This window comes from Mytilus trossulus, chromosome 13 (assembly GCF_036588685.1).
Source record: "Mytilus trossulus isolate FHL-02 chromosome 13, PNRI_Mtr1.1.1.hap1, whole genome shotgun sequence".
NCBI lineage: Eukaryota > Metazoa > Mollusca > Bivalvia > Mytilida > Mytilidae > Mytilus > Mytilus trossulus.
This window is the reverse complement of record NC_086385.1, coordinates 54,128,393-54,144,495: the sequence shown is the minus strand read 5'-3', so window position 1 is coordinate 54,144,495 and position 16,103 is coordinate 54,128,393. Positions and strand designations below refer to the sequence as shown.

Here is a 16,103-nt window from a genome sequence, read left to right as displayed (position 1 = left end):
CTTACATTATAAAGGCGAATTTGAGGTAGGTGTTGTTTTATTTACGATAATATAGTAGTAATCGAACATTTGTTGATTCAATCAATTCAAAATGGCGGTCCCTCCTTAGTTACGTCTGGTCAACTGTGGATTTGACGGCAACTTTTAGCCAATGAAAAATATTGTTACATCCAAACTGCATTAGAATTAAGCTTTTATTACTTTCCTAAACTCTTGTTTCATCACATTTGAGGCCTCTCTGATTAACATACCCTTTTTTCATTGAATCCTACAGTCTGTACCCTGGCTACACAGGACTGAATGTCATGCTTAGTATAACATTTTTTCCAGGCAAATGGATGGACTGCTTCCTTTAGGAATGGTGGCAGTAAACTGAAAGTAGAATAGAGTTATTAATAGAAAGCAATTTAAATCAAACATATACTAGTTGTGAATTGTCTGTCTTTATGACAAAAGGAATGATTTCAGCTTTCCAATCGTGAACTTTCTATTTTTATGTAGCAACATTCCACCAGCACCTGCATATGCAGTCATGGCAGTATATATCTCCAAATTGATTTTATATTCAGCTTGTACTTTCTATTATGGTTTCTTAATATCAGTTTTGAACAGGTTTTTTAGCATAAAAAAAAATTCTAGACATAAAGTATTTTATAATTCTGACAATTCTATATTCATTTTAATTTTTTTATGTTTCCTTTTTTACCAGTGCTAACAATAAAAAATACACACATTAATTTCTGCAACTGTAGTATGCATTTGTAGTTCACAACTCCTCAGTTGAAAAGTTTAATAAGTTTATCAGATTCATGTATCAAAGTTCTCGTCCCATTTACTGTAATCAGTTTGAATCCTAAACACTTTATCTGGTATTTATTTGTAAATGTATCATATGACCTAATCTTTATTTATCAGTAAAAAATATTCATCAATGATGAAATAATCACTATCATTCATTCATTTGAAAGCAACTGATTTAATCAGAACATATAATTGAAATCTCATTTGAAATATTACAAAGATGGCTTCATTTCAGTCTATTGGAATGGCACAGACTCCGACTGTGTGTCAATTCTGTGAAGAATCATCTGAGATTAAGTGGAAGTGTGTTAACTGTGAACTGTTCTTTTGTCAACTATGCAATTCAAAGATACATAGTAAAATCAAAGGAGCAAGTGAACATGAAATACTAAATACCAAAGACTTTGGAATAGAGGATTTGGCCACTTCAGTGCGGAAAGTAGACCTTCATAACATGGTATGTTCAAAGCATAGTAAACAAAAATGTTTTGCATTTTGTAATGAATGCAGGGTGCCTGCTTGTTCAAAATGTTTAATGGAGCCTCATAAAGGGCGAGACTATATTCCCCTTGATGAAATGTATAATAATATTGTCTCTGAAATGAAGGAACTTTTAACAAAATTTGAAGAAAATCTTCAGGTCTTTAGAAATGAAAAGGACAAACTGCGAAAAAAACTTTCTGATGGTGATAAAAACTTTCAAGAAACAAGGGAGATAATTCTACAAACTGAGAAGGAAATGAAAGAGGCTATATCAAAGAGTACTAAAGACCTCTTACAAGAACTAGATGCAAAATGGAAACCATCAGAAAATAGAATCCAAACAGAACTTTCTGAACTAAAAAGGAATGAGGATGAGTTGGAAACCAGGACAAACAATCTTCATCAAGTCCTGCAGTCTCATGAAGCTGCAGACATTTTCTCTACAGATAAAACTTTAGAAAAGTCATTGCCAAAGTATAATGTTAACAAAATCAATCCATGTAGGACAAAATTCATTCCTAGAAATATCGAAGTGAGAAAAGAAAGTCATTCAATGATTGGTGATCTTTATACAGTCCCAGACATGGAACTCATAGACTCTTATCAAAGTGATTTAGTCACTGTGACAAAATTACTAGTCTATAATGACAATACTGCATTTATTGGATACAACACAAGTGAAAAGTTACAGAAAGTAAATTTTAAAAATCATGAAATAAAAGTAAAGGAAGAAATTAAAATAAAAATGTATGATATGTCATGGACACAAGATGGAGAAATACTTCTATTATCTGGAGATAGTGATATACAGCTTTATACCAAAGACAAACAATTAAAAATATTTAAGTCCTTTTCTCCTTTAAACACTTCATGTGTCCATGTAACTAAAGATAATAAAATAATAGTAGGTTTGGTGGAATCTTTTTTTCCATCAAAGGACAGTATCAGAAAACTTGTGGTTATGAACAAGGATGGTGACATGCTACACACTATTGAACATGATAGGGACAATCAGAAACTGCTAACATACCCTTATAGAGTTGTAACTTTTAATGATAAGATAATAGTTGTAGACATTGTAGACAAAACATGGAAGGGGAGGGTAGTAATGATAGATTATGGGGGACAACTCCATTGGTCCTACAATGGCTGTAAAAGTATTAATTCTGACCAAGTTGCATTTTATCCCAAAAGCGTGACAATCACCTCTACAGACATGATTTTAGTTTCTGATTTTGGTAATCATGCTATACATGTATTAAATCATGCTGGGGAGGTAATTGTATGTAAGGATGTAAAAGTCTTAGGAATAGAATTCCCTTGGAGTCTCAGTATTGACAACAGTGATGTTTTATGGATTGGGTGTAATACTTGGGTAGCAGATGACACAAAGAAGGCTAATATTCACTGTGTCAAACTCACATAATCTGACTTAAGCTTATGAACAATTTTGAATTAAAACTTAGATGTAGAGTTTGATCTGCAACTTATGCAGGGTAGGGGAAGTTAAATCCATCTACAGACATTTATATTATGGTAAATTTTAATATGTTCAAAACTTTTAACGGTAAATTTTCCCTCTTGGAAATAGAAAACACTTAGTTATAATAATAACTTACAAATAACTATCCTGTCATGTGAATGTTGTTGTTTAAATCAGTTTAGAGTGAAATTTTCTAACTTAGATTGTAACCAGTCAAAAATATAAATAAAAGATGGTAATCATGGTAATTATAACACCAACTGAAGAAAACAAAATATATGAAACTGTTTTACAACTATCATATTAAAATAAATTGCTTCATTTACCTTAAAATTACATGTTAATCAACATGATCAATACACTCAACACGAATCAGTTTATTCTTATTCTAACTTAAACACATTTTATTATGTTTTATAGTTATAATTATTGTAATCATTAATGAGTGCAGTGATTAAAATAAAGAATATATATGGTGTTGTTTTGTAAGTCTGTAATTTATTATTTTTAATGAGATTGCAACCATAGTAAAAAGTATAAATAAAAGATATGGGGTATGTGTCAGTTAGACAGCAACTCAAAAACACAAAATATATGAAACATCTTAGATAAAAAAAAAAGTCTTTCAATTATCACTGATACTGTACATGTTGATTATATCATTTGTTGGCTACTAGTTTTTGTGGGTTTCCTGGTTATAAGTGAACCATGATTCCAAGTGTTAAAAAAATAAATCTTTCTCAATCCACAAAAATTGATACACAGGAAAATAAATGAATCCAAAGTCTGCTAATATTAATACTATAACTTGTAAACAGTATTATTTATAGCAACAACACCTTAGGGACAGCTGCAGAACATTTATTGATCTACATGATTTGGGGGCCTATGGCACCGTTGTCATGATAAAAAAAAATGAAGAAAATTACGCCTGATTTGTTAAAAATTTAAGGATACTTTGCAAAATCTTTCTGAATTTTTGTTTTTTCCATGCTCTTCAATCTTATACTATAACTAGCTAGGCTGTTTTAACTTTTTTCATTTGAGTGTCATTGGTGAGTCTTTCTGGACAAAGCACACCTATGGCTTACATAATTTTAAACCTGATATCCATGGTATCTTAGATGAATATAATTTTTTCAACAATCTATTTTACCATGATTACAGTATACAATGACCATGGAAATGAGGTCAAAGTCAGAAGAACTCTGCCAAGACAGATATTTTCATCTATCAACCACATGCACCTAATCGTTTGCTTTATAGCATCAAAATAACAGATCAAATCCTTCTGATCAATGTTTTCACAATAACATTCCACTTATCTATCAATTTTAATCCTCTTTGTTGTGTGCAATATCAAGTAATTAAAATACCAAATGAAATTTCAGTGTTTTAAAAAAAAAAATTGTAGTTTTGTATGTAGAATTTATCATTAACCATGAAATTAAGTATAACATGAAAATAGAAATTTTTACTCAACCCATAAAAATTGGTGTCTATGACTAAATTCAAAAGAAACTCAAATATGGTTGATATGGTCACATTAAACACATATTATGAATAGATATAGTATTCCATACATTAGAACCCTACCAGTCCTGGATGTTGGAAGGGTTCATCAAGAATAACTAGATATCCAGGATGTTCTAACATCAATCCAATCAAAGGGGTAGGTCTGGTAAGGGCCAATTTTGGCCTCAAATTTCAGGTTCATATAACCAAAGATTGTGGAAACTTTTTAAACACTTAAGTGTCAATTTCAATTGATTTCATTAGTTGTTGTGAGAGATTTTTCTTATCAAGTCATTAAAAACGATTTGATTCAAGCTTCAATATGAAAAATCTATAAAATATGCCAAAAAACATCACTTTTCAGATGGTTTTTGTCAAAAATAAAAGTGGCCGCATCCATGTTCATCCTCAACCTTTATATATGTTATGTAATATCATCAAATACAACTTACATTTCAATATTATGAATGAAAATGAACGCGGCCACTTTCATTTAAGACGGAAACCATCTAAAATTTAACAAAAATGCCAAAATTGTGAAGATTTCAGTAATTTAGCATGACTTAATGATGTTAGTACCCGATATATGTACATTATATTGTCAAAAACAGCCTATATTTATGTAGCAGAAGCATCCTACTTTCCAATAAATAGTTAAAAGATTACAATTTCACAATTTTGTAAAACTGCTACATTATGGGGCTAAAAGGGGTCTTACTGAACCTACTTCTTTGAAAATCAACATATCCAGAAAAGAGGCCTTGAACTTCAGCTAGCCTAGAGACCTTACTTTTCAAAATAATTTTCAGTCGATTCTAATTTGGCAAATGAAGAAAAAAATCTACGGTACTCACTCTAATATAACTGGTTCCTTCCACTTGTCCCTTATTTCTGGTTTTGGATATCTCTCTACATAGGTAACCAGTTCTTCCATGTATTGTCTAAAAGAATAATGTGTATGTACATGATGTAGATCTGTAACTTGATAATAACTGTAAGAAATGATTTGTAGTTTAATAAAATAAAATTGAGAATGGAAATCGGTAATTTGTCAAAAAGACAACACATCCGAAGGACAGAAAACAGTCAATGGGTCTTTAACACAATTCGGAAATGCCAAACCTGGAGGCTGGCTTCAGCATCATCTTTTATTTCGTATTTGAATGTTCCAAAATGAATCATAGTGTAATACATGTACGTTTAAAAGTGCACTTGCATAAAGTCCATTTTGATCTGACACAGCTCATTTGTAGTACTAAAGGCAACAACAGTTTTCCTCTCAGTTCAGTATTTTTGTGATTTTACTTTTTACTGGAGTTCAGTAGTCATTAATTGGGGTTACAAACTAAAACTAAGGGAAACGCATCAACCATGAGAGGAAAATAAAGGAACAAAAGGAATTTTGAAGTGCAACATGTGCAACAAAAACAAATGTCTACAATGGCCCACCTTTCATAAAAAGAATGTGTCCAAAGTACATGGATGCTCCACGTACTATTATCATTTTCCATGTTCAATGGACCGTGACATTTGGTAAAAACTGTAATTTGACATTAAAATTAAAAAGATCAAATCAAAAGGGACATGTTTCAAGTTAAATGGACTTCAACTTCATCAAAAACTACCTAGACCAAAAACTTTAACCTTAAACTCCCACTTTCATTTTCTATGTTCAATGGACTGTGAAATTGGGGACCAAAGTCTAAGTTGGCTCTAAAATTAGAAAGATCATATCATAAGCAACAAGTGTACTGAGTTTTTAGTTGATTGGATGGATGGACGAACAAACAGACAGACGCACAGACTAGAAAACATAATGCCCCTCTACTATCATAGGTGGGGTATAAAAACAGACTTTTTGATCATGTTGTTAATAATTGCAATATCCCTGATTTGGTACAGGATATTTTAAGAGAGAATGTTGGTTTTAACCTGGTTTTATGGCTAGCCTAATCAAATTTTCTGTAATTTAGTGGTTGTTGCCTGCACTAAACATTAGCAATTTGAAGACTTTTTTCCATGATTTTTTTAATTGTACATTATGGACATCCTTATGGTATCTGGCCACATGTTTAATGGCATACAGTGAATATATAAATATAAATTATTCAACCTATGATAATATTGATCTATCTACATGTAGTATTCTCTCTCAAAAGAGGACATCCCCTGGTTACACAGTCCAAAAAATTGCTGAATGCAGCTCTTGAAATTTAACCTTGTGCTTTTCAAGTTTCTATAATTACCTTCCCATCTGTAGAGTTGGGTCTGTACAGAAGACTTGACCTTTGAACCCTGTGTATTCTGTGATGTATGGTAATGCTAACATGACATTGTGATTGGATATTAAAATTGCGTCAATCTGGGAGAGATCTGTCATTCCAACCTGAAACATATTTATATACATGTATATATATATATTAATAATCAATTATTGACAATCACAGAGAATTCTGTTATTCCAACCTGAAAAATATTTAAATACATATAAATAAATATTTTAACAATCAACTATTGACAATCTGGGAGAGATCTGTCATTACAACCTGAAACATATTTATATACATGTATATATATATATTAACAATCAATTATTGACAATCACGGAGAATTCTGTCATTCCAACCTGATAGAAAAAACCAGTTGATGTTGTCAAATGCAAAGATAATATAATAGGTCATTTAAACTCTGGCGGATAGCTGTATCACTGTTTATTATAGCACATGTTCTAATCTTATATCAAATGAGTTATTGACAATACTGGTTTACTGTAAATTAATGACTACATTTATACATATCAGTACAATTCTTTCAAAACTTGATGAAATGAAGAAGTGAGAAAAAATACACCCAAAACAAGAAGAAAAAGAAAAAAAACAGGAATTTGCATGACATGATAACCTTTAACACATTGCCTTGGAATATAGTAGTCCTGCTAGTTCCTCAATATTTTTTAACCCATGATGTAAACGAAACAAAAGTTTATGAGATAAGATAAGAATTGATATAAAACACACTATTCTCATTGCTACATAAAATTGAGAATGGAATTGGGGAATGTATCAAAGAGACAACAACCCGACCATAGAAAAAACAACAGCAGAAGGTCACCAACAGGTCTTCAATGTAACGAGAAATTCCCGCACCCCGAGGCGTCCTTCAGCTGGCCCCTCAACAAATATATACTAGTTCAGTGATAATGAACGCCATACTAATTTCCACATTGTACACAAGAAACTAAAATTAAAATAATACAAGACTAACAAAGACCAGAGGCTCCTGACTTGGGACAGGCGCAAAAATGCGGCGGGGTTAAACATGTTTATGAGATCTCAACCCTCCCCTATACCTCTAGTCAATGTAGAAAAATAAACGCATAACAATACGTACATTTAAAATTCAATTCAAGAGAAGTCCGAGTCTGATGTCAGAAAATGAAACCAAAGAAAATAAACAAAATGACAATTATACATAAATAACAACAGACTACTAGCAGTTAACTGACATGCCAGCTCCAGACTTCAGTTAAACTGATTGAAAGATTATGATTTCATCATATGAATATCAGGCACAATCCTTCCCGTCAGGGGTTTAGTATCATACCATCATAACATATATGAGAAGAACATAACCCGTGTCATGCCAACAACTGTTTTTTGAATAAATGTATTTAGTTCCGATGCAAAGACCCTATAAGTGAATCAATATTAATGCCAAAATATGCAATCTTTAATGACTTGACAACAGTATCGTAACTATATCCCTTCTTAATAAGTCTATTTAAAGGTTTTGTTAGTTTCTGTGGTGAATACTGACATTTTTGTGCTTTATAAAGAATATTTCCATAAAAAATTGGATGTGAAATACCTAAACGTTTAAGAAGTCTGCATGATGAGCTATATTTACGAATGATGTCCTTATACCGATGATAAAATTTAGTAAATGTTTTGACTAGTTTGTGATATCGAAAACCCTGGTGTAATAACTTTTCAGTAATACATAAATTTCTCTCGTTAAAATCTAAAACATTGTTACATACACGAGCGAATCGTACAAGTTGAGATATATAAACTCCGTAAGATGGTGACAAGGGAACGTCACCATCTAAAAATGGATAATTAACGATAGGAAATGAAAAATTATCTCTTTTTTCATAAATTTTAGTATTAAGCTTTCCGTTAATGATATAGATATCAAGATCGAGGAAAGGGCAGTGGTCATTGTTAATATTAGCTTTATTTAAAGTAAGTTCAACAGGATAAATTTCTTTAATATACATACTGAAGTCGTCATTATTGAGAGCCAAAATGTCATCCAAATATCTAAAAGTATTATTAAATTTGTTTATCAGATGTTGTTTAGATGGGTCTTTGCGTGTTTTATATCAATTCTTATCTTATCTCATGTATCTTGTACAAACCTCTGGTGTCAGGAATTCTAAACAGCCATTTACAAAAATGTTTCCTCCTGATTCTTTAAGTTCATCTTCCTGAAGACAAAATAAAATTGAAAAGTATTTGATTAAAAATGAATGGCTGCTTGCTGTCCAATACAAAATAGGATCATGCTGACTTTACATTTAATGGCATACGATACAGTTACAGGGGAGGTAATGACGTTGCTAACGTAAAATGTTATTTTCGCGACGTCAAACTGTGACACATCGGGAAAAGATGCATTTTTCGACTAATTTTTATCATTCAAACTGATTTAATTTGAAAACGAGTTCATGGACCCCTATTTTTCAAAACGGCAATTTGTTTCATTTTGCAGGGAGATAATCTGACCCAAATTTTATAAAACTGTAAATAGAGGATTTTTTTTAATTTTGATAAACATGCAGTAAAAAAATACGTTTTTTTCTCATTTCATAAACATTTGATAAATATGAGCTATTTCTGAATAAAAAATTGCATATTTTTAAGGATACTTATAAAATACAGAAATTACCGATTATTTAACAAAAAACAATTTGTGTCTATCTTTTATAACCAAAAAGTTATGTCTTTCTTAAGAAAAAGAAATTACGACCAAAAATCCGAATTTTGAGCAAATATGCAAAATTTCGACCTCATTTTACTCAAAAAGTAGCACATGAAGGTATATTTTTTATTACACATTTGTTTTAATCAGGTAAAAAATACCCTATATGAAAATTTTCATCAACTTGTAAATACAGGTTCAAAACTGTATCGTATGCCCTTAAATGTTTAAACCTGCTCAATTTTATGAACCTGTTCTAAGTCACATGAGTCAGGAGCCTATTTTTCAGTGGTTTTCATTCTTGATGTGGTTCATAAATATTCTCAGTTATTTTCTAAAAGATTATTTTTCTTGTATGAATGGTTTTACACAAGTCATTTTGGGTCCCTTTATAGCTTGCTGTATGTTGTCAGCCAAGGATCTATGATGAAGGCTGTTCTTTGACCTATAATTGTTAACTTTTTATACATTGTGACTTGTATTGAGAGTTGTCTCATTGGCACTCATATCACATCTATTTGTTTTTATATCTATACAAGGGCCTTCAGTTGTTTACTGATGTGCCTATATTTCAGTACCTTTTTTATTGTTCTTTGTCTAATAATGCATAACATATATGTCTGCATCAGCATATACTTACATCAAGACCCTCTTTGTTATTAGGTGGTGTCCATGTCTGAAGGCTGGAAAATTTGGCACTGAAAGAAAGGTAAATTGCTAATTACAAATAGGTAAATTAATTTAAAACTATGAATAATAGCCTCAATAATAATATATATATATATAATTTAATTTATAGTGCAACCTGATATAACATGTTTTTACATACATTAATACAACCATACCTGTCAACTGACCCGTATTCTGCGGGTGTGACCCGAGATTTTCACAATTCTGAGGGATCACCCGAGACACCCGCCGGGTCATTGAAATCACCCGGGAATTCCAAAAATGACCCGATTTCACCCATATTTCTAACCTTGAGATTGATTTCATAAGTAACATTCCTTTGAAATACCGGCAAATTCATATTTATTCCATGAACAGGAAGTTCATCTAGCTATGTAAACTGTCAAATTAAGTGACCCTTAAGTGCATGGCTTCACTTGACAGCTTTGGTGTCAAACACACTGTTAATTAACATCAATTACCTTAGCTTCAGGTCGTAAATAAATTGCACTTGGTTTACAAACATATTTCAAATAGAGTTAGAGTTACTTCCCCTTATTTGTCACCATTCAAAATTATTCCTTATATTTACGTTTTATGGGTGAAAAATGTTAAATCATAAAAAATATAAAATTCAAATACATATTGAAAAATAAATTTTCATTATTTTAATACCTTTATACAATTTTAAAAAGAAAGTTGAAAATTATTTATTACATTTATACATCCTTTAACTGTATTACTATATTTTATCATATTCTAATTTCCTAGAAAATTAGGAGATGGTATGTTTTATAGAAGGCTACTAGAATAATGATTTAATAAAGATAAAAAAAAACACAGCCAGTAGTCTCAAACAATATTAAATTACACTTGATTAATAAATATGATCACAAAAAGTAAAGAACATAAGACTGTGTTACACAAAATTATAAAAATCTGCAATGAAAAAATAATTAATAAGATTTTAAATGACTTAACCAAGTGAACATGCATTGATGTTCTGGTATCTTCCATATACATCATACATGTGAACCTCCTGACGGGAGTACAAAACTCCCGTTTTCAGTGGTCTCCTCCCGTCCTCCCGTTTAGGAGAAAAAACTCCCGTGTATGAAATATTTCATGAATGAAAATTTTCAGACGCCATATTTGATCATTTCTTACTACTGTACGGGTGTAATTGACACCTGTGTTAAATTTTACCTGTACAGCAAAGAAGATGTACAATTATATGGCTTCACTTGACAGCTTGGGTGTCAAACATACTGGTAATCAACAATGTTTACCTCTGGCTAACTGCCGTTGTGTTATAAAAACGATGTGTATTGGGAATATTGAAATACTTTTTTGTTACTTCCCTTTGTTTTATCCTGTTTTCAGTTATTTTGCTTTTAAAAATGTAAATTGTAAAAAGACTATAAATGATTAATAATTTAATCAAATAATCATAAAAGGATGTTGATTAAATGAACTTAAATGTTTTGAGACAAATAAAAAAATATAAATTTATAAATTGTTTTAGCAATCTAGACCTCCTTTCAAGGATTAAATTAAAGCTTATATTTTAAATCTGTTTTTTAAGGAATGTATGGTATGTACATTTTTAAAACTAATAAAAGTTCTAGTTAGTTAATTGTAGATGTTAGTAATAATTAGATTGTATTGTGTAAGGTAAGAACTGGCAAAACATTTTAAACTGTTTAAGTCTTTTTAAGTCATGCAGTACTAGTGTTAGTGTATGTTATTTTTTTAATTAATTTATGATGTTGCAAATATACATGTAGAGCTTATTTCTTTCTTATTTGTCTACATTTACCAATGATAAGGAGATGGAGACATGAATACAATCTATACAGATAAGATAAATAAATATCGCTGCTGGATAACTCGGACTAAAACAAAGTCGGACTATAACAAAATCGGACTATAACTAACTCGGACTATAACAAACTCGGCCTACCATTATTCATATGCGGAAATATATTGAACCAACTCGGACTACGATTAGAAGATTGATTTTTTTTTACTGTTAAAAAAATCTTATATATTAAAATTATATACGAATTTATGAGATAATAATGAAAAATTTTGAAAAAAAAGATCGTATATAGAAAGGATTAATATTTGTTACATCAGTTGAATTAGATATGTTTAAATGAGGGTAATTAACTTATACTTGAAATATTATTGTGATTTATGATGTTTATTGACAAAAGAAATTTTAATGATTGGCGTGTGTTGGTGTTTTTATTGTGTTTAATAAAAACTGAAGTCTAGTTATAGCAAATACAAGACAAGACACATTTAATTGGATATTTAGTTCCCAATTTCGTGTAATAACAGGTACTTGGGTGATTAGATAGGTGTCAACAGTACATGTGCCAGTTGTTTGTTTAACCTATGGTGATTAAAAACTATACACGTGGCATGATGTCATAATCAATTAAGATATGCATATAATTACAATTTATTCTGAGAGGGACATTATTACAATTAATAATGTACTACAAAGACAAATCAGTGGTAAATTTTCAATATATGAATATCAAAAATATTTTTTTTTGTGTTTTTATTGTTAAATATATCTTGTTAACGTATTTTTTTTTATCCCCTTCAAAAATGTTCAAAAATAAATTATTTAATAAATTTAAGATAAAAATTCATTTTAAATTAAGAATTGAAAATTAATTTCCAATAACAACAACAACCAACATTATACTTATATTCTTCTAGTAGTCCGAGTTTGGTATAGTCCGAGTTTGTTATAGTCCGATTTTGGGAGGCCGAGTTTGTTATAGTCCGATTTTGTTATAGGCCGAGATATCATGGATTCAATAAATATAATGATTTATTTGCAAGCAGTGAACAATCATTTATCAAAAACAGAACAAAACAAGAAACAGATTCTTCTTAATATTTTATTTTATTCAAATAGAAAGGCAACTGTACTATAAACATATTAAAATTTGATGGAAATTTGAAGAAAAAACAGAATTTCTACATCATATGGTTACATCTACGACAAAATTTATGTCGATAAAAAACCTCCTGATCTGAGTCCTAATCTCCTGACCAAAATTTCCAAATCTCCTGATCTGACTTTCACAGTCCATCACATGTATGATACATTATAAGAAAATATACCATAAATACTGAAATTCAGCTCGAAAGTTCGTACGCATTATGACCTGAGATTTGATTCTTCAATGCAGGTCATGACCTGCATTTTCATTGTCACAGGTTGACAGGTATGATACAACGTCAATCAGCCAGCCTTCAAAGGCTTATGAAGCACTGTCAATTAATATCTATAATTTGCGCTAATATAGAAGATATGAAATTAATACTTCAAGAACATTTTAAAACAAGATTATTTACTTATAAAAACATACACTTCTCTTTATTCATGATGTTAGCTGAACTAGTCTACATTTTGTTTAGGGGCCAGACAGAATTTTCTCGCAGTGTTGAATTAGACCCATTGGTTGCCTTGAGATGTTTTCTGCAGTTTAAACTGTTCATGACTTAAAATCAACATGATCAATCTCTAAGTTGTAAGTGTTTTTGTGAAATTGACCCCAGAACAATGAAGCTTTCTCAAAAGATATTGTTCTAATTGTTCTAATATATATGTATGTTTCCTATTCTTAAAACTAATAGTCAGTGATACATGTGATAACTGACCTCTGTATAACAGGAAGTGGTAAGAATTTAAGAATTTCTTTGACATCAAGTCCACAGTCTAACATCAGTGTTACACCTTTAAAGTGGAGTATAAAACATGGCTTGCTTGGATTGCTGGACAAACACGACTGTATTTAAAAGAAAATATTAATAGGTATATATTATATATGGTGATGGATTATCAAATACATATACATGTATATACATACATTTCATGACAAAACTTGACTATCTCCTCTTCTCAAATTTTTACATTGAAATTGTGTTGTTTCTGAGAAGAGGAGTAGGAGCATTAGGGCCTGGTTTTGGCCCAAGAAAATAAAATGTTTGATAACTTTTTTCAAATTGGCACATAATGTTTAGAAATGCATAGGGTCAGGAATTAACATGAATATTTTAATGCGATGACGTCACAATTATGTCATAATATGTACTGTTAAATGAAAAGATGAAAAATACACAATTTATGCAGTTTTCTATCTTATTTCAGTTGTGGAAACATCGTGCGCAGCCAAGAAACAACAAAATAATTTAACAGAAGACTTATTAAGTATTGACAAAATCTCACCAAATATAAAGTTGTTTCTTGGCATGCGCACATAATTTTTCAAACTTAAATATATACTTAAAAAAATTTGATGAAAAACAAGGAAAATCACGAAATTTTACAAAATATGAAAATTAAGTCATGATTTGTTCCATGCTAACTTGTTCAATGTCCAAAATTGTTTTGCTTTCTGAATACCTTTTACCTAAGATACTTTTTAGTAATTTAAAAATATGTATGATAACTTTTAAATTTGCAGTGTTTTTGGGGCCAAATAAGGGCCTTAATGCCTCTTCTCCTTAGTTGTCTGTGAAATGTTTTTCAGAATAGTTTTTTTTATCTTTTACATATTGCAACTGTTCTGTATTTATTTTGAATTTGGGATGTGTTTTTTATCACCACTCAGTATTTGATTCATTTTACATTCAATGATTGTTGGAGTAGTTTTTAAAAAATACTTGCCAATATAAAATTATAATAAATACAAAAACTTATACATGTTATACCCTGCACCCCTTTTTATTCCTTACAAGGTGTTTTGATTTGGAACTTCTTTTTTATTTTAGGGGAAACAAGTATTATGTGGAATAAATATATGTTCACAGTATCAGCATCCAAAGTTCCTCAGTGACAAAGCGTAACTGAATCCAAACAATATTGCAGGAGGGGGTGTGGTCAGTATTTTTACAGTTTTATACATGTCATTTTTGGGGCCCTTATATACATGTAACGTTGCGATCAACTTTATAATTTAACAATTCATGATTTTAAATCATTTATATTTCATTTCCTTTTGTCAACTTCATAAACTTAATATGGACCATAATTTGGTATTTGGCCTTTGGTTTCTTTTTGTATCCTTTTTTATAAGTTCTAAAATTCTAACTTTTATTTTGTGGGTTGTGTTGGTGTTAGAATAGTATGAATGGAACAATTGAGTTTTTCGAGAAAAAGTAATACATTTTGATTCACCGTTTACGTGACATGAAACCAAACAGGAAACCAATCTTTATTTTCTTTATTTTGCACTATATAATTCAAAAGGCATAAATAAACACCATTACTAGTGTTACTTGCTTCATGTTAATATTTAAAATCTATTTTCAATGTTATATTAAAGTTTTTTTTAAACCTGACAGGAAACCATAAGAAACCGTAAGCATTTTTTTAGGTTTTATTTTATTGCAAAATCTGCTTAAAATAATCTGAACAGTATACTTTTTCTTAAAATCCATCTTAAATGTAACAGTATTATAAAACTCCTAAATATGTGCTTGTTTTGAAAACAATTAGTACAATTTATTCAGAATTTTCCATATTTTCTTCATTGATACAGGATACCATAATCGTTGTATCTTGATGTTTAAGCCAACAAAATGTATTTATATTTGGTTTTGATATTCCAGTTATATACAATTTATTCAAATCATTGGCAATGTAACATTCTTTAAATCCAGTAAAGAAAAAAACTTTTAACTTGGAATTAAAATCTTTAAAATAGGCACAATGTGATACTTGTGACCTGTACACCATCTAAATGGTTTCCACATTTTAACCTACTTTAGTAAAAATCAATAAAGTACTTCCTTTCAAGTCATGCATGGTAAAAGTTTACTTCTCCTTTGACAAGTTTAATGCATTTCTGATAAGTGTTTGCAGAACATGAATAAAAAATATTAATTAAAAACTGTGACAAAGATGCCAACTTTGTACATTCCAAGTGTAACGGTATATTAACATGTATTTTTTATTAAATTATATTTATTCACCTAAAATATCCAGTAATATTTACTGCTGAAGTTATATCAATCCAACGAGCATTGGTACAATGATAAGAGACGTAATTTCGATTGATTTTTCCAAGGACTCTTCACGTCATTATCGGAAAACGAAGTGTGTTCTAACGTCTGTCAAATATGAAATCAATTTTGTCAA

At 30.3% G+C, this 16,103-nt stretch overlaps 1 protein-coding gene across 1 annotated transcript in view; it reads right to left on the bottom strand.

Annotated features, from left to right (window-relative positions):
* Positions 1-16,103, bottom strand: part of LOC134694043 (integrator complex subunit 9-like) — a 39,690-nt gene that overhangs the window by 21,177 nt on the left and 2,410 nt on the right. Inside the window, exons 2-7 of the mRNA XM_063555040.1 lie at positions 13,622-13,749; positions 9,906-9,963; positions 8,703-8,771; positions 6,529-6,668; positions 5,137-5,223; positions 252-372 (exon numbers count right to left, since the gene is read on the bottom strand). Coding sequence (XP_063411110.1) covers positions 252-372; positions 5,137-5,223; positions 6,529-6,668; positions 8,703-8,771; positions 9,906-9,963; positions 13,622-13,749 — 603 coding nt within the window. The remainder of the gene's footprint in view (positions 1-251; positions 373-5,136; positions 5,224-6,528; positions 6,669-8,702; positions 8,772-9,905; positions 9,964-13,621; positions 13,750-16,103) is intronic.